This window comes from Electrona antarctica (assembly GCF_951216825.1).
Source record: "Electrona antarctica genome assembly, chromosome: 12".
In the NCBI taxonomy this organism is placed as follows: Eukaryota; Metazoa; Chordata; class Actinopteri; order Myctophiformes; family Myctophidae; genus Electrona; species Electrona antarctica.
The window spans coordinates 49778148-49805536 of NC_136793.1; the positions used below are offsets into that span (position 1 = coordinate 49778148).

Consider the following 27389-nt stretch of genomic DNA (forward strand, 5'->3'; position numbering starts at 1 on the left):
GCGCTGAGTGTCAGTGTGAGTGAGAGCTGTCAGTGCGTGTATGCGTGCATGGAGCGGAGGAGGAGGAGGGAGGAGGCAAAGTAACGCGAAAGAATCAAACCACTTGGCAAATGGCAACACAACTACAATAGCCTACAGACAATACAAGTCTGCGCGAGACGTTTGGGGAAGGTTACCGTAATGACTGGAAAATTGCGCAGAGGACAAACGGTAAAATGAACTGCTGTGGGCGCCGGTCGGGGCACATGGGCACCGCGGCCACTGTGGCCGTCTGGGCATATACTTTTTCGAGGGGCACAAGGCCAAAGAGAGGGGCAACGACGGCCATGGCCGCCGTGAAATTCCTGCCCTGCATGTGAGTCCTACAACCTTTGTCAAGTATAGGCTTTGAATATATATTCTTTCAGAGCGAACGTTTTTAACTCAAATCTTTACTTCTGGGGGGTCCCTGGAACAACATATTTTGAGATAATTTTTGGGGTCCACTGACATAGAAACATAGGGTTTTTCAGAAAACTGTCATGATTTAGAAGACATCTTGTAGAATCGTCCTCAGGCCTAAACGGGTTAATGACAGATACAGTAGCTGGCAACAGTGAACAAGGCAGCCAGAAACTCATAATCAACGTTTATCAGCAGTTCAGACAATGCTCCTCCGCTTGTCTACGGCAGAAAAACAGGAGCAGACAAAGTCAACGACAGCTCCCGGCCTGACGTGAATTTTGGCCTGGCGTAGGCCAAAATTCGAGTTCACGCTGGAATGATGAATGCCGAAATTTGCGGTGATTGATAAATGAGGGCCTGAGAGTGTACAAATGGAACCATTTGGTTCCATTTGTACACTCTCAGAGGTAAATATTAACATTAATTTTACAAAATAAATGGGGGTTAGCATTTTGAAAGAACTCACCACACACACAAACTAAAACTGGTTACTACTTTGGTGGTCACCTTATCACCTAAAGCAGGGGTTCTCAACCCATGGGTCGCGACCCCTCGGGGGGTCGCCAAATTATTTTAAGGGGTCCCCAAATTATTAAAAAAAAAAAAATATATATATATATATATATATATATATATATATTTTTTTTTTATTTTCACGATTTTTCAAAAATAGCAGACCTACAAGCTCGTAGCGCGCCACTCGGTGGCGCGCTACGAGCTTGTAGATCTGCTATTTTTCAATAGCTAAATTATAACAATGCTTAAAACACGAAAAGGGGTTCCCGCCCAAAATGGTTTAAGGTTATTGTAGCAGTCAATTTATATTGGGGGTCGGGAGGGGGCGGGGCGGGGGTCCCGAGACATTGCCAAAGCATTTCCGAGGGTCCCCGGCCAAAAACGTTGAGAACCCCTGACCTAAAGTATGAAAAGGACCTTAGTTGTCAGCTACCCTTCCACTTTATTTGGTCAGAGATGTCATGGCGCTTAAAGGCTCAATCATAGTCTGGACTTTCGGTGATGAGGTGACCACCGCTCCGGTGGTGAGCTGACCACCGGAGCTGGAATAACGTTGAACGGTAGCCAGTAAAAACAGAGAGAAGGGCTGGGGCGGTGGCGGTGGTTTGCTCTTCACCGCGGCTCGTGACGTCATGTTGTAGTTCGGTGGTCACATCACCACCGAAAATCCAGACTATGTATGAGCCTTAACGTGGTATGTAGCCTATAATATAGGCAATGCTGTGAATAAAGTTGTATTATTCCGAAAATAAAACGCATCTAAAACGTGTTTTGAGTACATACAAAAATGCACTTTCAATCAAATAATTGTGTGTAGTCTGTCAGGATGTTGTTGATGTAGTAAATAACATTCTGTACATCGAAGAATAATTCTAGAATACTAGTAGCACACTTTTACCCCAAGACTAATTCAAATCTATGCGTGCATGGCATGCATTTCCTCCAGTTCCAGGATAGTGAGTCTGTCTCTTAAAATAGATAGAGGGGCTGGAGAGATGTCAGACTTGCAAATAGAGTGCATATTTAAGGAACAGCCGGATAACATGCATCAACGGAGATCATTATTCATGACTAATATTCTGTCCGAGTCAGCCTCCATTACGTTCTAACTTCTAATGATGATGACACTGGGTGACACCGAATGCTAATGACGGCACGTAGCTTATAAAAGATCAACATCATAGGGCTTCAATAGTGTACGCTGTGGCATAATCTATTAAAAAACATAAAACAATTCATTTAGTATTCCAATATGAAAGCGTGCGCTAAAACAGCCTTTTACCGCAGCCATTTTAGTCACAATGTTTATCATATGGCAATGATGGCATTGCCAATTATTGTTTCTAGCCAATTGGTTCACATAGTTTGCACCAGGTATATGCAATTATATGATTAGAAAAGTCCCCAAAAAAAAGTCCATCTCTTATCTTGGCAGAGGTGACATATTGGAGGTACCACTGGATATTCCTCAGTCCTCAATTGTTGGCATTGATGGAGACATGTTGTTACAGGCAATAGAGCGTTGCAGTACCGCCCCCTTTTATGACGACGCCCAGGAAATGAATCCCAATGCATTTCTTCCCATAGACATTTCAAAAACCTTTTAAGCGTTGTACGAATCCAACTCGAGTCGTGACAAATCATGACAACAAACACAATATTTTGGACCAAAGAAGAAGAAAAACAACAAAAAAAGTGGTGTAACCAAGCCCCCAGTAAGGCTATCCAACGTTGAAGATGCCACTACCTATTGGCGAAATGTGGAATTGCAGCACTTAATGGAAGTGCGCGCACACACACACACACACACACACACACACACACACACACACACACACACACACACACACACACACGGGAACCCCTTTTGGTGTTAGCATTATGTTATGCTTTAGCTATTGAAAAATAGCAGATCTACAAGCTCATAGCGCGCCACTGAGTGGAGCGCTACGAGCTTGTAGGTCTGCTATTTAAAAAAAAGTTGAAGATCGACTGACATGGAAACATAGCTTTTTCAGAAAACTGTCAGGATGTAGAAGACATTTTTTGAATCTGATCTCAGGTCAAAATGGCTCAAGAGAACACTTGGAGTGGGTAAATGGTAGCACTGTGAGTCATGGTTTAGAAAGGATGTACACATTGAAGAGCAGTGATTGCATAAGATAATAGGAGGACAAAAAGCTTATAGGAAGAAGGGACATTTTACCTGAGAGAGACAAGCAAGCAACACTCAATACGAGAAGAGCAAGAAGCCTCTCTTCTTCCACAACAACAACATGAGATATTTTTAACCCATTTTGAGTTGACCTGAGATCAGATTCTAAAAATGTCTTCTACATCCTGACAGTTTTCTGAAAAAGCTAAGTTTCTATGTCAGTCGTTCTTCGATTTTTCAAAAATAGCAGACCTATAGCAAGCTCGTAGCGCGCCACTCGGTGGCGTGCTATGAGCTTGTAGATCTGCTATTTTTCAATAGCTGAAGTATAACATAATGCTAACACCAAAAGGGGTTCCCGCCCCAAAATGGGTTAAAGCAGGGGTGCCCAAAAGGTAGATCGCGATCTACCAGTAGATCACAAAGGCTGTGCAGGTAGATCACATGACAAAGAATATTTAATTTAAATATATAATTTTTTGGCATCTGTTGACTTGATTGATTGACTGACATAAAAAAGGGCCTGTCAGCTCAAACCCATAATGCAATACTTTGTTTTCAAGAGTGTTGCTGTGCACAAATCTCGGTAGATTATAAATGAAATACAAAAAGACTCTAGGCCTACAGTACCTATTCCATTTATCCCCTTTCCCATTCCAAGTGCATTTGTCTTAAATGTAATGCCAGCGCCGCTATTCCAAAGCCATTTTCAGCAATGGTATTATAATGTTTTCATTGGGTAGATCTTGTTGAGCTGGTCATTTTGAAAGTAGCTCTCAAGTCAAAAAGTGTGGGCACCCCTGGGTTAAAGGAAGAAGGGACATTTTACCCGAGAGAGACAAGCAAGCAACAATCAATACGAGCAGAGCAAGAAGCCTCTCTTCTTCCACAACAACATAATGAGATATTTTTCAAACTAAAATGGTTATATGAAATTCTAGGAGTTCACCACAGCTGGCCTCACTGGGCCCGCCACTGTTTTATGCTCACGGTCCAGCCTTAACCCACGGATTAAAGCTAAATAAAAATCTTGCGACTGAAAATGTTTGTATGGCCAAGTCGTAATGTGCGATTTATGAAACCGTGTGGACAAAACTAAGATCCACACTAGCTCCGTTTCCTAAACAATTAACACAATATGTAAAACTAGAAAAAATGCCTTTCTGGGCACAGGTCTCCACCAGGAGGATAGGACTGTGTGAGATGTTTGGCAAAATGTTTAGGAGTAATATAAACATGTTTTTTTGTTTGTTATTTTTTTGCAACAATTTTCTTCATTTTGTTGAGGAAATGCAGAGCCAGATCACTCATAGCATGAGGATCGAATTCTGGATGAGCAGGACATGTGCAGCATTTCGTACAAAACGGGCCACTCCTGAAAACTTTGGAAGGCAATGTTAGCCAATCAGTGTAGAATCTGAGAAATCCAACAGACTCGTCTTGATCACATGACTACAGAGATCATGTGTACCGATTTGCATGACATTTGGATGAAATCTGTGCGACTAACATAAGCAATGTGTTTTGCAGAAATCGGCCTCATGGTGGCGCTATAACCGGCAGATGTGGAGGGATGCAGGGACAATGTTTTTCCATGGCCTCTAGGGAGTGCGCATACATAAGTTGTATACAGATCGATGCAGTTATAGCTAAAAACAGGAATTGGCCTGTTATAGCGCCACCTTGAGGCTGATTTGGGGAAGAAATGAGTGGCATGTCGTCCTCGGCCTAGTGGAAATGTGCGTGTATAATTTCACGGAAATTGCACACTGTGTTTGTGATTTGTGGCATTTTGTTCGAAACGGACCAATCATGTGAGCTTTGGAAGGCAATCTTAGCCAATCAGGATGGAAGATGGGAAATGGTGCAGATCCGTGTTGATCACATGATACACTAGATAGTGTATACCGAATTGTGTGATGTATGGATAAAATGTGTACGAGTAATCTATAGAAATGTGTTTTGCCTAAATCGGCCTCATGGTGGCGCTATAACAGGCCGTTGAGGAATATTTGGGGCAGAGGTTCGTCGTTGGCATCCAGGGAGTGTGTGTGCAAAGTTTGGCATGGATCGGGCCAACGGTGCCGGAGATTAGCTGGTAACGGACGGACGGAAGGACGGACGGACGCACACACACACACACACACACACACGGACGGAGTGCAAAACATACTCTCTCCCCATGCCTTCGGCCTGGTGGAGACAATTATGTTTTAGTAGTAATATTGTCCCTGCTGTACTACCAACCAGGAGAAGAAATCACACATTGAGGCTTTAACCGTTGCTTTTATGAAATATCCGAGACTAAGATTTTAATGGAAGATGCTTCTGAACATGTTGCTAGTTTGACCACCAGTTTCAAATGCTCTAATGTGCACGCTCTCGCAGAAGAACTGTGAGCTTTGTAGATCGGCCGTTTTCGATGTGCGCCATGCTGACTTCTGTGGAATCCACATGACTTTATTCCACGCCTTCCAGAGACAAAAGAAACGCATGAACCACCAAACATTGTGTTGGAAATTAAATTATACCACAGCACACAGTATTACACACAGTATAATACGGTGTGCTGTGGTGTGGTATAATTTCAAGTGACACTAATAATAAATAACCTTCCATTTTAGCCACACTAGTGAGAGTGCAGATGAGGAAGTCCAAAACACTGTGGTATGGCTTTCACATGCTTAATCTGGTTTGTGCATTAGAATAATTACATTACGTATTGTACGTAGCCGTTCGTACTCCAGACAGACAGACAGACAGACAGACAGACAGACAGACAGACAGACAGACAGACAGACAGACAGACAGACAGACAGACAGACAGACAGACAGACAGACGCGGCCAGTCATTGGAGCGCTTAGGCACCGCTCAAAAAACAAACTGTATAGTGTATAGGAACGACTTGGGACTGTACACAATCCTAATGCTAAATTCTAATCACATTAAATAAAACACAAAAAGGAAAAAACAAAATGCACAATGCCTGTTTTTGGTCAACATTTAACCTTAATTTCGCTCCTATGGCCATGAGTTGAAGGGCATGCTCTCACAGGGTCCTTCCCAACAGACAGGAGGACATATGGACAGATTCAGTCAGTCAGCACTGTGTCATGCTCTCTGGGAACTGCTTGTGGTCGGGGGCTTAAGTTAACAGCCTGTGCCTCTGCCGCAGGCTTACGGGCCGAGTGACCTCACAGGCAGGGAGAACACAACCGCGGCTAATGGCCGTGACGCGTTCCGAGCGACGGGGAGGGACGTGGAAATGTGAGCACATGCCACAAGAAGATAGGTCGACTTCGTCCTCATGTAGGAAGAAAGCCGTCCATCGTCTTTCTCTTCAGTACTTCATTAACCACGTATATAATTCGCCGAAAGACAGATCTACACGTTCACAACGTGTCACTTTTTTTTTTAAGACTATATTTCAGATTGAAATACTATACAAAAAAATCAGACCCGTCTGAACTGAGTGGTGCTGTACTGTACTACTGTACTGTACTGTACTAGCCCTCCACCCTGGCCTGTGTGTGTGTGTGTGTGTGTGTGTGTATATATACATACATACATACATACATACATAGGGAGGGACAGCGTGGCTGCACCACTAAAAATGAATTCAAAATGTTGTTACATTTATGTGGTTAAACCACAAACAAGCACCAAACCTACCTATCAAATGGATACATTTTAGAAAACACCATATATTCTCAGAACCCATATATCCCATATATCAGGACCCATTGGTTCATGAAAGTTGATTTGTCTCTAGCCCATTTTGACCCGAGGTCAGATTCTAAAAATGTCTTCTACATCCTGACAGTTTTCTGAAAAAGCTTCTGTCAGTCGTTCTTCGATTTTTCAAAAATAGCAGACCTACAAGCTCGTAGCGCGCCACTCGGTGTTGCGCTACGAGCTTGTAGATCTGCTATTTTTCAATAGCTAAAGCATAACATAATGCTAACACCAAAAGGGGTTCCCGCCCAAAATGGGCTAGAGCTGGAGTGGAGCGCTCACCGCAGAAAACAACAACTCATCTGCTACCGAGACGGAAAAATAAACAAATTACGAATGAAGTTTCATTCAAAATGTTTTGAACAATTGCTCTCAGCAACATGCCTTCTTCTAAAACACTGTAGCAGCTAATTAACCTTTTCAACGATTCACATCAATAATTCAATCCTCCTCAGACGCTTTCCATTCATCTTATGTCCAATTAACTTCCCTGGTTTTACTGGAAGAAAATCAATATAAAAAGAAGAAAATAATTGCATCTCTAATCTCTTTTGTTAGTCGACTCTTCATTCCTAGAGAGAGAGAGCCCGGCTGCGAAGCCGAAATGTCCCAGGTGGTTCGATTCCAGACCCCAGCAAAGTGTTGAAGTGGGGTGCGCACGCTTATCCGACATACCGACATGCGGAAAACGATCGGATTAAGGTTGGCGAACATGCGTTAAGGTTGGCGACCGCGTAAGGTTGCCGAACATGCGTTAAGGTTGACGAACACGCGCTGCTCCGTGCTCGCGGTTATGGTCAGGTTAGGGTTTGAGGTAGGTTGTCGTTGTCGGACCAATAGTATGTCGAAACTAAAGCCTGTACCCGTGTTTAGACACATTACTTCCTGAGCACAGTATAAAGGATGCTCCTAGTAGTTGTTGCATGGGTAAATGCAGAGGATAAATGTCATGTGCAAATATACCCTTATAAAACCCCTCACATCCCAAAGAGTGGGGACCAAATTATAATTTATGATATTATTATTTCTTTCCTTGGGTACTGTATCAGCAAAGGGAGTCCTACATTACTCCGCATATCCTCATTGATTTTTAAGCATTTTCTCCCATTTAGATGCATTTCTAAAAGGATTTCAAAGGGACTACATTGTGCTCAATGGACTTGAAAGGTCTGCATGTGCCTGTGAAAATTAGGGGCCCTATTTTCATCCGTGCCTTACCCCCTATCCCTAAACCTCTTTTCCTTTTTGAGGGGCGCCAGCCCCTCCTATATACAGCTTTTCGTCCTGTCACGTCTCACATTTGCCATTGACAATGAAAGGAGAATTACGTCATATGTGTGCCTGAAAAAGCGACTGGACTGCGGAGCGCCGTCTAACACAGGATCTTTTTTCAGAAAAAGACGGGATGATTTAGATCGCGAGTTATGAACGTTTTAATATTTTCGTTTTCATCAGCTAAACAGAGGAGGGAGTTTTTCGATGACGTCTCACTCTTGCGCGTCACCGAGGATTGCCCAGGAGGCGCGCCTGGGCTATAGAGCCATGCGATCCGTTCTCATATCAATAATCTTCGTCTTTTGGACAATACTTCGTCCTGGGCGTCGGGCGTTACTAATAGAAAGGACAAAGTACTTCGTCCTGGGCAATGGGAGTGTTAACCAACCAATCACATAAATTCAGTTGTTCATGAGATTTATACATCGTTTGTCTCCACAAAATGTCCGCAACAAACATTAAATGCCATCGACAATGAAGGGAAAATGTACGTCATCTTGTCCCCACACGTCTCATATTTACCATCTACAATGAAAGGAGAAATTAGGTCAAATGTCCGCCAAATATGACGTAAACTTGTGGCAACAGGCATTCTGATTGGCCAGTATGAGATGAAACATGATGATGTACGATGATAAGAGCGCCTCTCACTTCACACGGGTGTGATTTTTGAGGGGCTCCTATATATAGCTTTTGTCCCCACACGTCTCAAGATTTGCCATCGACAATGAACGGAGAAATGACGTCAGAATTCTGCTAAATATGACTAAAGATGATAAATTAAAGGAGCATTCAGTGATTTGGAAAACCACCCAGTCCGCCCCGGTAACAAAATGTGCACATGCACGCTCTACAGTGGGGGGAAGTGCAACAGGCCAACAGCATGTGCACCCACCCGCCCCCACTCGATCATGATTGGAGGAAGGCCCCTCTCATCCTGATTGGATGAAGGTTTTGCCACCCGCCACCAAAACTGAAACTAGGGTTTTTTGACCCCAGGGGCTCACTGGGGACAGGGAGGAACTCCTTATATGGTCAGCACACTCTATAGTAGGGAGGATTATCCAGAAAAAAAGAAAAAATAAGTGATATTTGAATTAAGTCAAATCACTGAATATACCTTTAAACATCAAAACATGAAACGCCATTGACATTGAAGGGAAAACTTACGTCATATGTAAACGAGCAAATCGGCTAACCAATCACATGTTGGTGGGAGCGCTTGGCCAATCATTTCACAGAGGTGTGATTTTTGAAGGGCGCTAGCGCCTCCTATATACAGGTTTATTGTTTGTCTTTAGTTCAATGATTGTTTTGTAAACGCCATTGACAATGAAGGGAAAATTTACGTCATAATGTGCCTCATTACGTAAATGGCAAATGGTGCATTTATATAGCGCCTTTATCCAAGGCGCTTTACATAGATTGTGCATTATGTGCATTACATTCACCCATTCACACACACCGATGGCGGCGGAAACCATGCAAGGCACCAACCAACACATCAGGAGTAATTAGGGGTTCAGTGTCTTGCTCAAGGACATTTCGACACTAACTCTGGGGGAGCCTGGGATCAAAATGGCAACCTTGCGGTTACCATCCAGCCACTCTACCCCTGAGCCACCGCCGCCGCCCATTACGTCATTATTTGTAATAAAGAGACAATTTGTTATTGTCTCTTTATTGTTAATGGCGTTTCATGTTTGTGTTGGCACCGTTTGTTTTACATTAGCGCCCCTTACTTCACACAGGTGTGATTATTTTACTACTAGACCGGTGCTATGCAATATGTCCGTTGTACCCGTGTCAGAGTACCCGTTCCATCTGTCTGTGTTCCTTTTATACCCATATATGGAGATTTATGGATCTGTCTCTCTGTGTCCCATTTCACACATGTCACATTTTTGAATAGTTCAAATAGACCTACAGTATCTACAAGCTCACAACTTGCCGATGTAGATCGGCTAGTTGAATCATTTTAATATGTTATTCTAAATAGTTAAAAAAAGGCAAAGAGATGTTTAGCGATGTCGGTGTAAGGCACTGACAAATAGAGCCCAAAATCTCTCGTTGCATCTCACACCTGTGTGAAGTAAGGGGCGCTAATGTAAAACAAACGGTGCCAACACAAACATGAAACGCCATTAACAATAAAGAGACAATGTTGCTGTGCCTGAAAAGCTGGACTCCGTAACTTTCATGTCCTACTCAGGATTCAAGCACAGTCAGTTACCCAGCCCGCCCCCCCACCCCCCCTCCGTGCAAGTACATACTAACATTTATATCGCTGAGCAAACAGTCCTGCTTACTTGCTCAGTGGACACATTACATTTTGACCTTCAGGCAGTAGTACCGCTTGCTTGTCTTATGCTTGACAACCAGTAGTGGTCCTATAGTACCCACACACAGACCAGTAGTGGTCCTAGTACCCACACACAGACCAGTAGTGGTCCTAGTACCCACACACAGACCAGTAGTGGTCCTAGTACCCACACACAGACCAGTAGTGGTCCTAGTACCCACACACAGACCAGTAGTGGTCCTAGTACCCACACACAGACCAGTAGTGGTCCTAGTACCCACACACAGACCAGTAGTGGTCCTAGTACCCACACACAGACCAGTAGTGGTCCTAGTACCCACACACAGACCAGTAGTGGTCCTAGTACCCACACACAGACCAGTAGTGGTCCCAGTACCCACACACAGACCAGTAGTGGTCCCAGTACCCACACACAGACCAGTAGTGGTCCTAGTACCCACACACAGACCAGTAGTGGTCCTAGTACCCACACACAGACCAGTAGTGGTCCTAGTACCCACACACAGACCAGTAGTGGTCCTAGTACCCACACACAGAATCTCAATGTCTCAGTAGAAGAGCGGCCTGGAGATCAAATACAACCACCACTGTACAGTTGGGTGCCACCGATATTGTCCCTTATCATTTGACCCATTTAGGCCTGACCTCAAAATTTTAAAAAATCCTTCTAAATCCCCAAATCTCTCGTTGCAACGCTGTTGCTGTGCCTGAAAAGCTGGACTCCGTAACTTTCATGTCCTACTCAGGATTCAACCACAGTCAGTTACCCAGCCCGCCCCCCCCACCCCCCCTCCGTGCAAGTACATACTAACATTTCTATCGCTGAGCAAACAGTCCTGCTTACTTGCTCAGTGTGGACATTACATTTTGACCTTCAGGCAGTAGTACCGCTTGCTTGTCTTATGCTTGACAACCAGTAGTGGTCCTATAGTACCCACACACAGACCAGTAGTGGTCCTAGTACCCACACACAGACCAGAAGTGGTCCTAGTACCCACACAGAGACCAGTAGTGGTCCTAGTACCCACACACAGACCAGTAGTGGTCCTAGTACCCACACACAGACCAGTAGTGGTCCTAGTACCCACACACAGACCAGTAGTGGTCCTAGTACCCACACACAGACCAGTAGTGGTCCTAGTACCCACACACAGACCAGTAGTGGTCCTAGTACCCACACACAGAATCTCAATGTCTCAGTAGAAGAGCGGCCTGGAGATCAAATACAACCACCACTGTACAGTTGGGTGCCACCGATATTGTCCCTTATCATTTGACCCATTTAGGCCTGACCTCAAAATTTTAAAAAGAATCCTTCTAAATCCTCCAGTTTTCTGAAATAAATATTGTCACGATTTAAAAAAAATAGCAGATCTACAAGCTCGTAGCGCGCCACTCGGTGGCGCGCTATGAGCTTGTAGATCTGCTATTTTTCAATAGCTAAATTATAACAATGTTTAAAACACCAAAAGGGGTTCCCGCCCAAAATGGGTTAACTGTCCTTTTGCGCAGATCACGCAAACCTCAGCAAAAAGAAAAGGACAATGTCGATGGCCTCCAACTGTAGTTTAAGGACATTGTATTAGCATACTCCACCCATGCAGATTGGTCACAAACAACGTGTTAACTAAGCCAGACCAAGTGCAGATGGCTAGCGTCAGACCAGTTCATCATTTCTTCTAATCTTATTATCTCTCTACTCCTACCTACCTATACCTATCCGCTCTTTTCCGTTTTAACACATACTGCTGTTGCTGCTACAACACCTGAATGTCCCCACGGGGATCATTAAGCCAGGTCAATCTATCCGTCTCCATCTAAATTAAAAGATACCGGCAGACAGAGGCCTTAAGCAGTGATCAATACGATCTGGCTTTTAAATAAATCCTGAAATTTCGACCTCGAGCCAGGATTGAAGAGGCTTGACATTATACTAGGCTTCTTGTTTGGCATTTCTCCTTGGGTGGGTGAGTGGGCGAGCTGAGCCTGAGAACCGGACCTGCACTAAAGCCATCCAATCACAGATAACCTGATTAGGGGCCAGTGGGTGTTGTGTGGAGTGGAGTGGAGCAGCTGCAGCCAGGGCAACGCTTCTAGAGAGCAGGGGTTCTCAACCTTTTTGGCTGGCGACCCCCAAAACGACTCTGGCCATGTCTCGCTAATTTCGATAAGCTATTATTTCCATATACAGTATATGCCATATTTCCTTGGACAATCCCGTATATTCCCCAGTGTCTTTGAAAGCATATTCCCCAGTCCCTCCTCTAGTAGTCACTGTGGTGACCCCCGAGGGGTCGCGACCCACAGGTTGAGAACCCCTGCTATAGAGTAACCATACTTCACAGGGTGCAGACATGACACATGACAGCTTCTAGAGAGTAACCCTACCTCACAGGGTGCAGACATGACACATGACAGCTTCTAGAGAGTAACCATACTTCACAGGGTGCAGACATGACACATGACAGCCAGTTGAGAACATCTCCGTTCTATATAGTATAGACTCGAGCAACTACAAACTTCTCAAACTTTTCAGCCCGTGACCCAAAACAGAAATGAGATATTCGCCCCGGGACCCAAACTAGTGAAAATAGCCGATCTAAAAACTCTCACAAATTTTGCACCACGTTGTGAGCTTTTGGATCGGCTATTTTCACTACTCGAATATTTGTTCTACTTCTAATTTATGGAATTTCTTCATGACATTATTGAAGAAAAAAAACAAACATTGGATTTTGTTATTAATTCCTGAAAAGGGGGTATGTTTTTTTTAAATATTTAAAACCAAATGTATAGGAAACAAAATCTATGGGAAACGAACCATAACAATGTGTGGACCGTGACCCACAAATAGGTCCCGAGTCCCGACCCACTGTTTTGGGAAAGCGTACTTCATGACCGCCCGCCTGCTGCTTTATCTCTGGTCTGCGCTCTCTCTGTGTGTGTGTGTGTGTGTGTGTGTGTGTGTGTGTGTGTGTGCGCGGCCCTCATTTTTACAATTAGTATTTGCTTGTTATTTTACTAGTTGACTAGCTTGACACCTGCATGCAAAGCCTACACTACTATAACTGCAGTAAGCTATACTGAGCTAGAGTTTCATTTCAAAAGAGAGATAAAAGCACCTGGGCAGTAGCCAAGTTGACCTGCAGATAAAGCTTTTATTCAGGCAAATTCATATCCCTTCATATCCTTTTGAAATGAAATGAAATTCAGCTCTAAGCATTTAAGCTCTCCCTTGACCTAGGCTACAGTTAGTTCATGCATTTGAACTGAACAGGTAGACTCGTCATATAACTATCAATTCATTGTCATTTAGGTCCTATCCTCAGTATCCTGCCACATAGTTCATTGAGAAAAGAAGTTAAACGATATCCGGTTCTTCTACTGATGAGGTCATCATCACTGCACCCAGACTCAACTCTCCCTACTGGCTACCCAATGACAGACATTCCACTTGTTCTGCCTTCCTACAGTTGGGTGCCACCGATATTGTCCCTTATCATTTGACCCATTTAGGCCTGACCTCAATTTTAAAAAATCCTTCTAAATCCTCCAGTTTTCTGAAATTAATATTTTCACGATTTTTCAAAAATAGCAGATCTACAAGCTCGTAGCGCGCCACTCGGTGGCGCGCTATGAGCTTGTAGATCTGCTATTTTTCAATAGCTAAATTATAACAATGTTTAAAACACCAAAAGGGGTTCCCGCCCAAAATGGGTTAACTGTCCTTTTGCGCAGATCACGCAAACCTCAGCAAGAAGAAAGAAAAGGACAATATCGATGGCCTCCAACTGTAGTTCCTACTGGACCCTCATCTGTTTATCAAGTGATTCTATCTCTACCCCCATTGGTTCCCATACCTTTTTATACTGAAGTACCACCTCAGAAAACGTTTGGCTCTCCAAGTACCACCATAATAACTGATGTTAAAATACAGGAGGGTAATACCTGCCCTTTATGTTCCATTCCTAAGCCAATATAAATGCTGCCGCTCTGACAAAACTCTGTCTAATCACTAAGCGGCACAACTGATGATATTTCTTTTTTTTTCAACTTATTGTTTTTTATTGTCATTGCCGGGGTAGACAATACATTTTATACATATGCATCATATATCATCATTCAGTTCTTCAATACAAAATTGTCTCCCCAAGGAGACAGCAGCAACATAGAAAGTAACACATTTGAAAAATAATAATCATAAATAATACTAACAACAATAATAATGAAGAAATGTAAATATGAAAGACAACATCTTGATCGAGTAATTCAACAGACATGAAATAAAATAAAATAGAATAAAAATAATAAAGTAAATAAAAGGAAAGAGGGGGAAGGGGGGTGATGATATTTCTAATGTGATGAATCCGTTCTCAAATCTTCCATAGACAGCTAGGTGTGCCGTCGTGCTCATTTCAGCACGGCTGGATAGCCTATTTCAACCAATTGCTTGTTCAGAAGAACAAGCAATGGAGGAATGGAGGGCGGCTGTGGCTCAAGAGGTAGAGCAGGTCGTCCAATGATCCATGGGTCGGCGGTTCGAATCCCGGCTCCTCCTGTCTACATGTCGAAGTGTCCTTGGGCAAGACACTGAACCCCAAATTGCTCCCGATGTGCTGGTTGGTACCTTCCATGGCTTCCGATGCAATCGGTGTATGAATGTGTGTGTGTGAATGGGTGAATGTAATGCACAATCTATGTAAAGCGCCTTGGATAAAGGCGCTATATAAATGCACCATTTACCATTTAACTACCTGTAGTAATATAAACATTTCATTCCACTTTTGTCTTTTTTTTCTCCAATTTTGGGGCGACTCAAGTACCCTACCCATACAGTAACAGTACATGCCGTTTCAAGACACACCGGCCTATTCATAATCCAGTTTTATTTGATAAAAGGTGACCGCCGAAAACTACAACATGACGTCACGCCGCAGTGCGATGATAAGCGGCATACCGCAGTAGGGCATTAAGCAACTAGTCGACTAGTTTACTAGTCGACTAGTAAATCCACTAGTCGACCTTGTTGGTACTAGTTGACTAGTTGATAAGAAAAAAAAAAGAAAGAAAAAGTTAATTTTTTATTTTATTTCTTTTTTCCCCGATTTTGTAGGCCTCAAGATCAGGTAGATTATAGTTATAGTCACCATGTACACAGTTTTTCAATGTACAAATATTTATTTAAAAAAAAAAAAGTTGGTCACCAAAAAGTTTATTTTTTAAATTTATTTTTTACATAATAGGTAGTTAAACAACTAGTCGACTAGTAAACTAGGCAACTAGTCAACTAGTAAAAATGACTAGAAGTGAATGCCCTATACCACTCACCAGAACACATCTCTCCGTTTTTGCTAAAACCACCGTTGTGGTGGTCACTGGTCACCTTATCACCTACAACTGGAGCATGAATATGCCTTCACAGTCAGACTCGGGTCACATGTCATGTGGCTCCGATTGCTGAAATGTTCCCACTAAACAAAAAATCAAAAAAAAAAATCTTCTAATCTAAATCCTCCAGTTTTCTGAAATAAATATTTTCACGATTTTTCAAAAATAGCAGACCTACAAGCTCGTAGCGCGCCACTCGGTGGCGCGCTATGAGCTTGTAGATCTGCTATTTTTCAATAGCTAAAGTATATTAACGTAATCACGCTTAAAACACCAAAAGGGGTTCCCGCCCCAAAATGGGTTAACATGGGCACTATCTCACTATGCTGCTGCCACTGGCCTCACGCGTTTCATAACAAGCGCACGGCACGCACGCACGCACGCACGCACTCTTTATCTTCTTTGATAGAAGAGATGTAGTCTAATTAATGTTTCTGAATGACAGCAGAGAAGGGCAACAGAGATGCTAAAACAAAGACATGATGAGGCGTGGAGATCATGGAGATGCACACCAGTCAAACAACAAACACAATGCTGCTTTATAGAGCGTCGCAGTCCCGCCTCCTACCCTGGACCAGGAAATGAAACCCAATGCATTATTCTCATAGACATTTCTTAAAGTATTTATTTAAAGACGGTTACGCCGCGGACAAAGCCAACTCGAGTCGTGACAACTCATGACAACACAAACAATATTTTGGATCAAACAAATAATTACAAAGAAGAAAAACAACAAAAAAAGTGTTGTAACCTGCCGTTTTTTTCTTCTTTCTAATTATTTGTTTGGTCCAAAATATTGTTTGTGTTGTCATGAGTTGTCACGACTCGAGTTGGCTTTGTCCGCGGCGTAAACGCTCTATAGGTCTATATACAGAACAGAGTCTGGAGATGAGACCGACATGGACGGGAAATGGGAACATGTAATGAAAACTATATAATAGCCTGGTGATATTTGAGATTATGGGAGGAATACTGTAGGACAGCGAGCAGATTTGTGTTTCACGTTGGCCCATACAGTGAGTTAATTGAGTGTATGTACTGTAATTTCACTCGTTCAGAGTAGGGGTGGGCGATATTGTGATAAATTATCATATCATGATACAATGTCTCCACGATATGCCTTTTCAGAGAAATCGCACACACACACACACACACACACACACACACACACACACACACACACACACACACACACACACACACACACACACACACACACACACACACACACACACACACACACACACACACACACACACACACACACACACACACACACACACACACACACACACACACACACACACACACACAACGCATTCCATGATTCGCAGTTCGTTCGATACCTTCATGTATACTTTTTCCACAACGACGTTTCGTCAGCCAAAATGCAAAAAGTATTTTGATCTAAATGTTCCGTCAGTCCTTTTTCTTTTAGTTTTCTGTAATACCTTGTAGGAGGTTGTACTAGTGTTAAGTAACTTGAACCAACGCCCTAAAAACACCACATGAAAGAATATCGTGATAATATCATGTATCATGGATGCTGCTTGAAAATATATTGTGATATTATATTTCGCCCACACCCCTATCGTTCAGAGGTTTACACCACAGTGTAATGACACGAAGGCACACCCTGTGCTTTGAATTCACTGGTGGAGAGGTTTCATAATTTGTACTTAATTGCAACCAGTGAGCTTTCTCCATACAGTTTTAATTGTCTTCTCGATGCTGCCCTCTGAAAGGGAATTGTTATTGCAGTTCGTCTTCTACCCAGAATAGCTTTGTGTGACGTGTAAGTAACGGCGCGCTATTGGACAGCGACAGATAGCGGCCTCTTCGGACCTGACAGAGAGGGAATGTGCCTATTTATGTATGTTATGCATGTACGTGTTGCTGATGGTAACCAGTTTCCACTCCATACCCCTGCGTTGATAATAAAGCGACAAACTGATAGGATTATCCCACTCGTTACTAGACACATCCACCTTAAGTGTTTTACCGTCCAATCCATTTCCTGCAGCATATTATGTTGTCCACTTGTTTGTCTTGTCCTCGCAGCCCTATAGTGTCCAAGGTTGAAGGTTCTAAACACTTATTTGTAACACTTTTTAAACGTGTCACACAGTGTTTAGATTATAAACAGAAGAGCATGTTTAAATGCCATGGTTGCACTGAGTCATCTGGTAGGCTACTCCTTTTCAGGTGAAAACAAGATTAGCATTTGAATGCCTGATCTGCATGTGTACAAGGGGACAGGCAACGTGGCCCACCCCCCACCACCCCCCGCCCCGGACAGTGAGGACAAGAGGTGCCAGACTTGGACGGTTATAGAGTGGCGCGATTACATACAAAGTCAATGCAAAGACGAGAATTGCGCGAACGGGCGCGGCGCGAACGGGCGCGGCACGACCTGGCGCGGTACAAACGGGACGAACCGACTAGGCGAATATACTATTCAGGTCTAATTCCTCATGGGGGCTCGAGCCCCGCCGCCCCCACGGAGTCTACGTCACTGCTTGCTATGGTGTGACCACCGTTGTCCAGACAAGGCTTGATTGAGTGCCATGTACGTCAGTGGTTTTCAACCCTTTTGATATCAAGGTCCATTATTATTTATTCTGCATTATTTGAGCCCCCAAACCCCCAAAAAACGAAAGAATGTTTTGTTACCGTTGGTTAAGATTTTGTCCACAATTCCATTCTGCATTGATGCTGGTACCATTACGAGAGAGAACAGGCAAACGGTTGATCAAAATAACAATTCTTCTACATTCTCTAATTGTGTAGACTTGTTGTAAATTAACTAAGTAATGCAGATGTTTAACATTAAAGTAATTCTTGAGAGCGTAAGATTATTTTATTGTTTTTCATTTTACGCTCTCAAGCTTTAGTTTAACCCATTTTGGGCGGGAACCCCTTTTGGTGTTTTAAGCATTATGTTATGCTTTAGCTGTTGAAAAATAGCAGATCTACAAGCTCATAGCGCGGCACTAACTTGTAGGTCTGCTATTTTTGAAAAATCGTGAAAATGTGCCTGAAATCATTGAATTTTATTTTTTTTCAGAGCGAGTTTTTAACTCAAATCTTTGCTACTGGGAGGGTCCCTGGAACAACATATTTTCAGATGGGGGTCGGCAGCCAATGTCATATATATTTGGGGTCCTTGACATGAATATGTTTGAGAACGACTGACATAGAAACATGTTTTTTTTCCAGAAAACTGTCAGGATTTAGAAGACATTTTTTTAATTTAAAAAAAAAGATCCCCTCTGGTTACCAACTCTCCATCCTTTAGGCACGTGTGATTTCACCCAACAACACCGTCATTTAGCTGGGGACCACCAAGAAGTAACACCCCTCAAGGACCAGTGGTGGTTTCCCGAGACCACAGGTTGACAACCACCGATATACGTCACAACTTATCATATCAGTTAGATCATGCCACACCAACACCATCACAGCCACGCTGGCAAATAAATGTGTCACCTACTGACAACACAACAGTGGCACGAATATGAACAGTGACACCATTAAGTGGAGTCCGTGCAGTTATTATAATGTGTATAGTCAGTACTTATAAGAAGTTTAATTGTAGCTTGTGTGTGTGGTATTAATATTGGTGGGAGACTAAAGCCCTTTAAGCCCAACTCATCAGTGAAAACAAAATGCATGTTTGATCAATTGTATTTGTAAAGTTAACGTTGGTGCAAAGATTATCTTTCTTGACAACAACTGGGAGGAGGGGGCTTCAAGTTCACAGTGACGCCTAAAGCCATCCTGTCACTCATCCAGGGAGGCAGGTGCATTGGATAAGCTAAGCTTAAAACAGTAGATAAGAAGACTATAGCTTACATTTCAAAATCAAATACAGAAAATGCCAAGTAACTTTACAAGTACAGTATTTTAGCTAGTTCATTATTTTTTGCATGTGTATTAAAACGCGTGTAGAAGGAAATTGAATGATTTCATCAGCGTGCATGTGTCAGAATGAAATAAACTAAAACTAAACAGCACATTTTCGCCCTCATTATCAACAATAACAACAACAACAACAACCACAGGCAGCACAAATCAGAAACATAAAGTGTCCCTTCATTGTTGTTGTCCTTACTTTACCTGTCAAGCAGGTGCTCGCCACGACGAGGCTCGCCAGGACCGCAACCTGCAGGCCACCGGCGGTGAGCAGCGCGGTCCGCGGCCGCTTCCCGACGCCTCTTCCCGGGGAGGACAGCATGCTGCGCGAGCCGCCGATCGAGTCGGGATAGCGAACTTGCGAAGGCAAGCGCTCCTACTACGACAGATGGAGAGACGGAGGAGGAGGAGAAGAAGAAGCAGCTGTAGGGGGGTCGCGGATGACCATTCCCCTGTCTATCTTATCTATCTCCTTGTGCAGTCAGTCAGTCAGGGGGGAATGAAGGCTCCGAAAAAACCCACAAATGCGGTGGTGTCGAGTCGAGCTCTCTACTCCGAAACGCACTGGTGGTGGTGATGACACGGTCAGTGGGTGTAAACATAACGGACAGCCATTGTTGCTTGCAGCAGCTCCTCTGTATTTGGTGCAGGATGATGTGCCACCATGTGGCTTTGAGGTGGTGGGGTGAAGTGAACTGAATGAAGGTTGCTTGAATGAAGCTGCTTCACTGCTGTGTGTGTGCGCATAGATATATATATCTATGTGTGTGTGTGCGTGCGTGCGTGCGTGCTGAGCTGCGTCGTCATCACGCTGATTTATTCAGAGCCATCTAAAGAGTTCTAGGATATTGAGGGGGCAGAATTAACTCAAATTCTGGAGTTTGAAATACCTTGTTTTCAACGAGGGCGGGCGCAAAATAAGAGCAATTTCAGGCATGTGTGCCAACATGCCTGTACTGTAGGCCTACAGTGACAGCTAAAGGCTCTGTAATGTTTATGTTGTACGATGACTACAAAACAATCTAAAATAAAGGGATTTAAGATCATTAAAGCTGGGCTGTTGCCCGGGTCCAATGCATTTCTGCCTACTTCCGGGGTCCAGGACTTGTCCCACTAACAAATATTATTTGTTGTCCCCATTTTCAATAGAAGTCTATGTAGGAGAGCCGCCATTGGACTGGCCCCATGAAGTGAACGGAGTTGTCGTAACTCTCTGGATTTAATCACCCCCAGTGCTTCTCAACCAGTGGTCCGGGGACCAGCAGTGGTCCTTGAGGGGGTTCCAGGTAGTCCCCAGCTAAATGATGGAGAGTTGCTAACCAAATGGACCCTTATAGATCTTTAAAGGACAACTTTAGTTTTTTTCAACCAAGGTTCATGTTTTAGCCGGGGTTGTTATTAGAGAAACTAAAAGGCGAGTGTTAATTTTCTTTAATTTGTTGCTTTCTTTTGTTTTAGGGATTTTAGCAGTTTTTGACAGGGGGGCGGGGGCATTCGAGCATGGGGCTAAATATGTATTTTTTTACAACATTTTATGGCGATTTTTTTTAATTATTATTTACTATAGTCCTACTAGACTCCAATAAATTACATCTGGCCACAAAAGATCACAGGATCTATTGAATGTGCCAAACTGACATATTGAGCCTATACACACAGTATAAGCCTTCCCCCAGTAGGCTACCTTCACATTCAGTAGATCATGTGATCTTCTGTGGCCAGATGTGATTTCCTGGCGTTTATTAGGACTATAGTAAACCATAAAAAAATAAACCACCATCAAATTGTGTAAAAAGACATATTTAGCCCCATGCTCGAATGTCCCCGCCCCCCTGTCAAAAACTGCTAAAATCCCTAAAACGAAAGAAAGCAGCAAATTAAATCTTTTACTTTATCTAATAATAACCTAAAACATGAACCTTGGTTCAAAAAAACTAAAGTTGTCCTTTAACTCATGAGTGTACTCTAAATGAAACCAAATGGATCAATACATCATTTGTACACTGTCAAGAGTTAAAATATTGTTTATAAACATCTGCATTACTTAATTTATAAGAACAATTGAGAATGTAGAAGAATTGTTATTTTGATCTTCGCGTTGCCTGTACCATCAGCTCTCCTGATGGTACCAACGTCAATACAGCAGCATCAATGAGGCCTTTGTTATTTGGGCTTCTTGCCTCCTCCACTGGGGTGCTAGTAGCCCCTCCTATATACAGGTTTAAGTTTTCCTTAGACAAACATTAAAAACGCCATTAACAATGAACAGAGTTTAATGTTCGAGTTTAATGGGGCCCCCACCGCCACAGGGCCACCCGGGACCCCACTGCCCCTCCGGGGCCCCACCACCACAGGGCCCCCACCGCCACAAGGCCCCCTCGGTACCCCACCACCACAGCCCCCCCCCCCCCCTCTATTACAATTAGAATTGTAATAGATTTTCTTGATCCATTTAGGTGTAAATGAAATTGTCTAAATTCTACATTCATAGTCATGAATCTAATTATAGTTGAATTGAACTACTCATTTGACTGGAGAACACCTGGACACACACACACACACACACACACACACACACACACACACACACACACACACACACACACACACACACACACACACACACACACACACACACACACACACACACACACACACACACACACACACACACACACACACACACACACACACACACACACACACACACACACACACAGTGAAAAAGTTCAAGTAAAACCATAAGAAATGTCATAGCCTACTTTTATATTTAATCAATAATGATTTATCATCAATAACAGTCATTTGTATCCGACAAGAGTAAAATAAATTTAAAAGTACACACAGAAGGGGATAGGGAGACAGGGACACATTTCAGAGCGTGAAAAACAATAAATAAAAACACGAGGGGAAACCAACAGACACTGAGGAAACTAATAAACTATATAAAAAAAAGAGAATGTAAAAATGACTGATAGTGAAAGCGACCATAAGTCCAGAGGCCCCATAATAGCATTTATACACAATATACATATGCTTTCTTTGTTACGGGATAAAATAATGGAAAATAGTGATATCCCGAAAGTATACAAGAAATTGTCAAATATACTGAGACATAAGGTTTCTTTGCATCGACATACAGTATTTGACAGATGGTCAATTCAATCTGAAATACAAAACAATGCGGGGGAAAAAAAAGAAACATTTCCAACTTGAAGACCTGTTCCACTTTTGTACTTGAGATTTCTATAAATAGCACTTTATTGAGGTCACGACATTCAATTAAACACATTCTCACGGTAATTCAGTTAGTCATGACACATCCCATCCAGATTATTCAGTAGGCTATGTAGCCTTTTCTGGGGCATTAACATACACCATGTATGCACACTATACCATAAGGACACCAGGGGCTAGATTTTGACTTGTGCCACCCCTTACCCCTTATCCTAAACCTATTTGCCATTTTTGACCATTTTGAAAACCCTTTTAAAATTAGTTCAAATAGCCGATCTACATGCTCACAACGTGTCGATGTAGATCGTCTAATTGAACTATTTTTAAAGGGTTTTAAATGGCAAATATGTTTAGGGATTTAGGGAGTAAGGTCCCCAGGTCTTTTATGTCTACATTTCTCACTGAGGAAATGGAAAAGCAAGCGTGGGATGCCTGTGCAAGCTCGTCTATTAGACTACCAAGCGAATGGTTACATACTAGGATAGGATGCAGATGTTGCCAGGTCGGTCAAAATGTAACTGTAGAAAACTAAAACATAAGTTCAAAAAGCATCATTCTGAGCCCGCTCAGTGTAAATATGGGGTGATAGACTTTGGCAGAAATTTGATGAAAAAAAATGTGCAGAATAACTGTCATCCCCAAAAAACCTGGTGTGGAGTACGATAACGAGTGACGTAGATGTAATAGGAACTGGTCTGTAACTGGAAATGAACGAAATGAACACGACAAGTCTTCCTCTGTATGGGCACAGTTCAGATCACAAAAAAGAACGGCTCAGTTCTCATTTTGCCATCGCTGCCTTGCTCAAGTCTTCTTCTTCTCCTGTCTCCGAGTCACTGGGCTTCGCTGCCGCTTCTGATGCTGCCTTGGCAACCGTCGTTGTCGTTGTTGTTGTTGTTGTTGTTCCCTCCTCAGGCTGCCCCTCCTCTGCGTGTGGAGCCTCTGTGCTGGGGGGTGGTGGTGGGACGACATCCCCCTCCTCTGCGTGTGGAGCCTCTGTGCTGGGGGGTGGTGGTGGAACGACACCCCCCTCCTCTGGGTGTGGAGCCTCTGTGCTGGGGGGTGGTGGTGGGACGACGTCCCCCTCCTCTGCGTGTGGAGCCTCTGTGCTGGGGGGTGGTGGTCGGACGACATCCCCCTCCTCTGGGTGTGGAGCCTCTGTGCTGGGGGGTGGTGGTGGGACGACGTCCCCCTCCTCTGGGTGTGGAGCCTCTGTGCTGGGGGGTGGTGGTGGGACGACGTCCCCCTCCTCTGGGTGTGGAGCCTCTGTGCTGGGGGGTGGTGGTGGGACGACATCCCCCTCCTCCTCGCTGGTGGGTGACTGGAAGCCGCTGTCATCGTGCGGTGGTGGTGGCAAGTCTGCGGTGGTAGCCGCCGCCGCCGCCGCCACCTCTGCTGGAGCAGCTTCAGGAGCACTCTCCTCCAGTGGCGACGCAGGGGCCTGTTCCGTGTCTGTAGCAGTGGCCGTTATGGAGGAGGTTGACTCAAGTTGCTTTGCGGAAGAAGGCAGCGGAGAGGCTACCTCTGAAGTCGCCGCTTCCTCCTCACTGGCCGGGGCTACCTCTGAAGACGTTGCCGGTACTTCGTCGTTCGAGGACACGTCTGAGGTTGCCGCTGCTTCGCAGTCCGGGGCTACCTCTGAAGTCGTTGCCGGTACTTCGTTGCTCGGGGACACATCTGCGGTTGCTGCTTCCTCGCTGGCCGGAGCTACCTCTGAAGTTGCTGCTACTTTGTCGTTTGAGGATACGTCTGAAGTCGCTGCTACTTCCTTGCTCGGGGATACATCTGCAGTTGCTGCTACTTCTTTGTTTAAGGTTACCTCTGAAGTTGCTGCTACTTCAGTATTCGGGGCAACCTCGGACGTCGCCGCCGCTTCGTTGCTCGGGGTTGAGATTTGTTCCTTTGCCGCCCCTTCCGCTGCCATTGCTGGCTGGCTGTCCTCCTCACCCTGCACGGCATTGTCTATTCCTTGTATGGCACTCTGGACTGCTGTGGGACTCTCTGGGTCCCGTGGGAAGCTCTCAGTGGCCAATGACGAGTGTTCTTCAATTGCAATCTCTGGACTGGCATCACCTTCCTCGGGACCGGGACCATTTGTCAGAGCAGTGGGTTGCTCCGGGCTTGCTTTGGGACTTTGGGCAATTCCATTCTGGCCGCCTAGGGGCTTGGCCTCTCGGCTGTCAGCGGTAGACTTGCTACACGTGTCCTCGTCTGCCTCCTCCTCAGGAATGCCTTCCACCCCAGGCACTTCCAAGCATGACGTGTTGAGGAGGACAGGTGACCCTTCCACCTGGATCATCGACACCACCTGCTTCATCCTTGTCCTCCTCTTGGCCTCGGCTCCCTCCTCATTTGCGTTGTCCTCCTGCCCGGCTCCCTCAACCTCCTCCTCCTCCTCCTCCTCCTTGGCCCCATACTCCCCAGTCCAGTCAACGGAGGGTTTCTCCCCAAGGAGGTGCAAGTTGGGGTCACTGTTGTTGAGGACAATGCTGTCTCTGTACAGGTTGTGTTTCCTCTGGACTGCGGCCTCCTTCACGGCTGGAGAAAGAGAGAGTGACAGACACATTTTGGTCAACTAAAACATAGCGATTTAATGAGCAGCTGCCATTTACTCCATGATTATTGCGAACGCAGTGATTGCGAATGCAGTGAGCGATTACTACAGAACTGTCTGTGACACCACCCGCCAGCCACACACACACACACACACACACACACACACACACACACACACACACACACACACACACACACACACACACACACACACACACACACACACACACACACACACACACACACACACACACACACACACACACACACACACACACACACACACACACACACACACACGCCTAGAGCCGTAAAAATCTTCTCTTATAGGGGTCCCTGGCATATCTTTTCAAATGGGGGTCTGCGGGCTAATGAGTGTCAATTTGGGGGTCCTTGACAGTTTGGGAACCACTGCTCTAGAGGCTCTGGACAGGGCGCCGTGGAACTGGCCTGTTCTGACATCACAATGTTGTTCTGACATCTGCATAGACTCCACATTTGGAACTCATAACATAAAGAACTCCATATATGGGCATAAAAGGGACACAGACATAATAACCGGGTGAGGCAGCATGCATTTCCAACTTGCATCGTTCCAAGTAGGCCAGTACCAAACAGGCAAAAAAAAGCCTGAACCTGAGACCCTTATGGGTCTGTAACTGTAACTGTGAGTGTACAAATGGTTCCATTTGTACACTCTTAGAGATAAATTAACAGTGGTTTTACAATATAAATTGGGGTACCAGATAGAAATGCCATTAAATCGGGGGTCCGTAGCATAATGCGTGTGAAACTGGGGGGGTCCTTGAAATTAATATGTTTCGGAATCACTGCTAGAGCCGTAAAAATCCTCCTTTATCTGGCATATGTTTTCAAAAGCGGGGTCCGTGGTGGCCTAATACATGTTGATTTCGGGGGTCCTTGACAGGGAAAACGTTTGGGAACCAACTGTTGTATGGAGAAAGAAATAACTCACCCAGGCTGATGTCCTTCATGACTGAATGGAGCACCACCTCCTCAAAGATGTTCTCCACCAGGATGAAGCGGGAGAAGTCCTCAAAGATGAGCTCCTGGAAGCGTGGAAGCTCCTGTGGTAAGAGACAATATGGGCGTTACAAAAGGAGAACAGTAGGATATTTAACCCATTTAGGCCTGACCTCCAGTTTTCTGATTTTCCAGTATTTTTTACTATGAGCTTGTAGATCTGCTATTTTTCAATAGCTAAATTATTTGGGATTTGGAAACCATGCCCCCCCGCTCCCTCTCCATTTGGAAACCATGCCCCCCCGAAAGTTTATGCATGCACTATGTGTAAACTCTAAATTTCCATTTTTTTCTGCCATCCGGTTGCAAAAAATAAATAAAAATAATAATAATAATTTGGGGACCCCCAAGTTGAGAACCCCTGCACTAAATGACCTGGTGACGTATGACGACGTGTCGATGTTGTCAGTAGTGCTTCTTGCGTCGATTACGTTCGACTCTGTAAGGCACTTCACTGGGAAGTCGGACGTCAAGAACTTCCACAGAAAAAGGGAGTTAGAATGTCATGGGAAAGTGTACCGGTTTGCTAGGTTGGTTGAGTCACCATTATTAGGAAATGTGCCCATATAATCAATCGCATGCGTGTCTGCTCGCTCATACATGCGTTGCAATGAATCAGTTAAAGGGGAATTTCTCCCTAAACCTTTTTTTACAAAAGTAAGTTGATAATTATGTATATTGACCAGAAAAATAAAGATATAGGGGGGCTGGGGCTGGAGCTGGGGCTGCTGTTGGGGGGGTCTAACATCAGCTCACGTAGACCAGGAAGAGTGCAGTGTCAACAATGCATGGAGTGTTGC

General features: G+C 44.2%; 2 protein-coding genes across 2 annotated transcripts in view; both read right to left on the bottom strand.

Annotated features, from left to right (window-relative positions):
• Positions 1-20475, bottom strand: part of npdc1b (neural proliferation, differentiation and control, 1b) — a 62009-nt gene extending 41534 nt beyond the window's left edge. The window contains exon 1 of the mRNA XM_079517393.1: positions 19957-20475. Within this exon, the coding sequence (XP_079373519.1) occupies positions 19957-20074 (118 nt within the window). The 5' untranslated portion in view covers positions 20075-20475. The remainder of the gene's footprint in view (positions 1-19956) is intronic.
• Positions 20476-22519: 2044 nt separating this feature from the next.
• Positions 22520-27389, bottom strand: part of niban2b (niban apoptosis regulator 2b) — an 83959-nt gene continuing 79089 nt past the window's right edge. The window contains exons 13-14 of the mRNA XM_079517364.1: positions 26522-26633; positions 22520-25527 (exon numbers count right to left, since the gene is read on the bottom strand). Of these exons, the coding sequence (XP_079373490.1) occupies positions 23771-25527; positions 26522-26633 (1869 nt within the window). The 3' untranslated portion in view covers positions 22520-23770. The remainder of the gene's footprint in view (positions 25528-26521; positions 26634-27389) is intronic.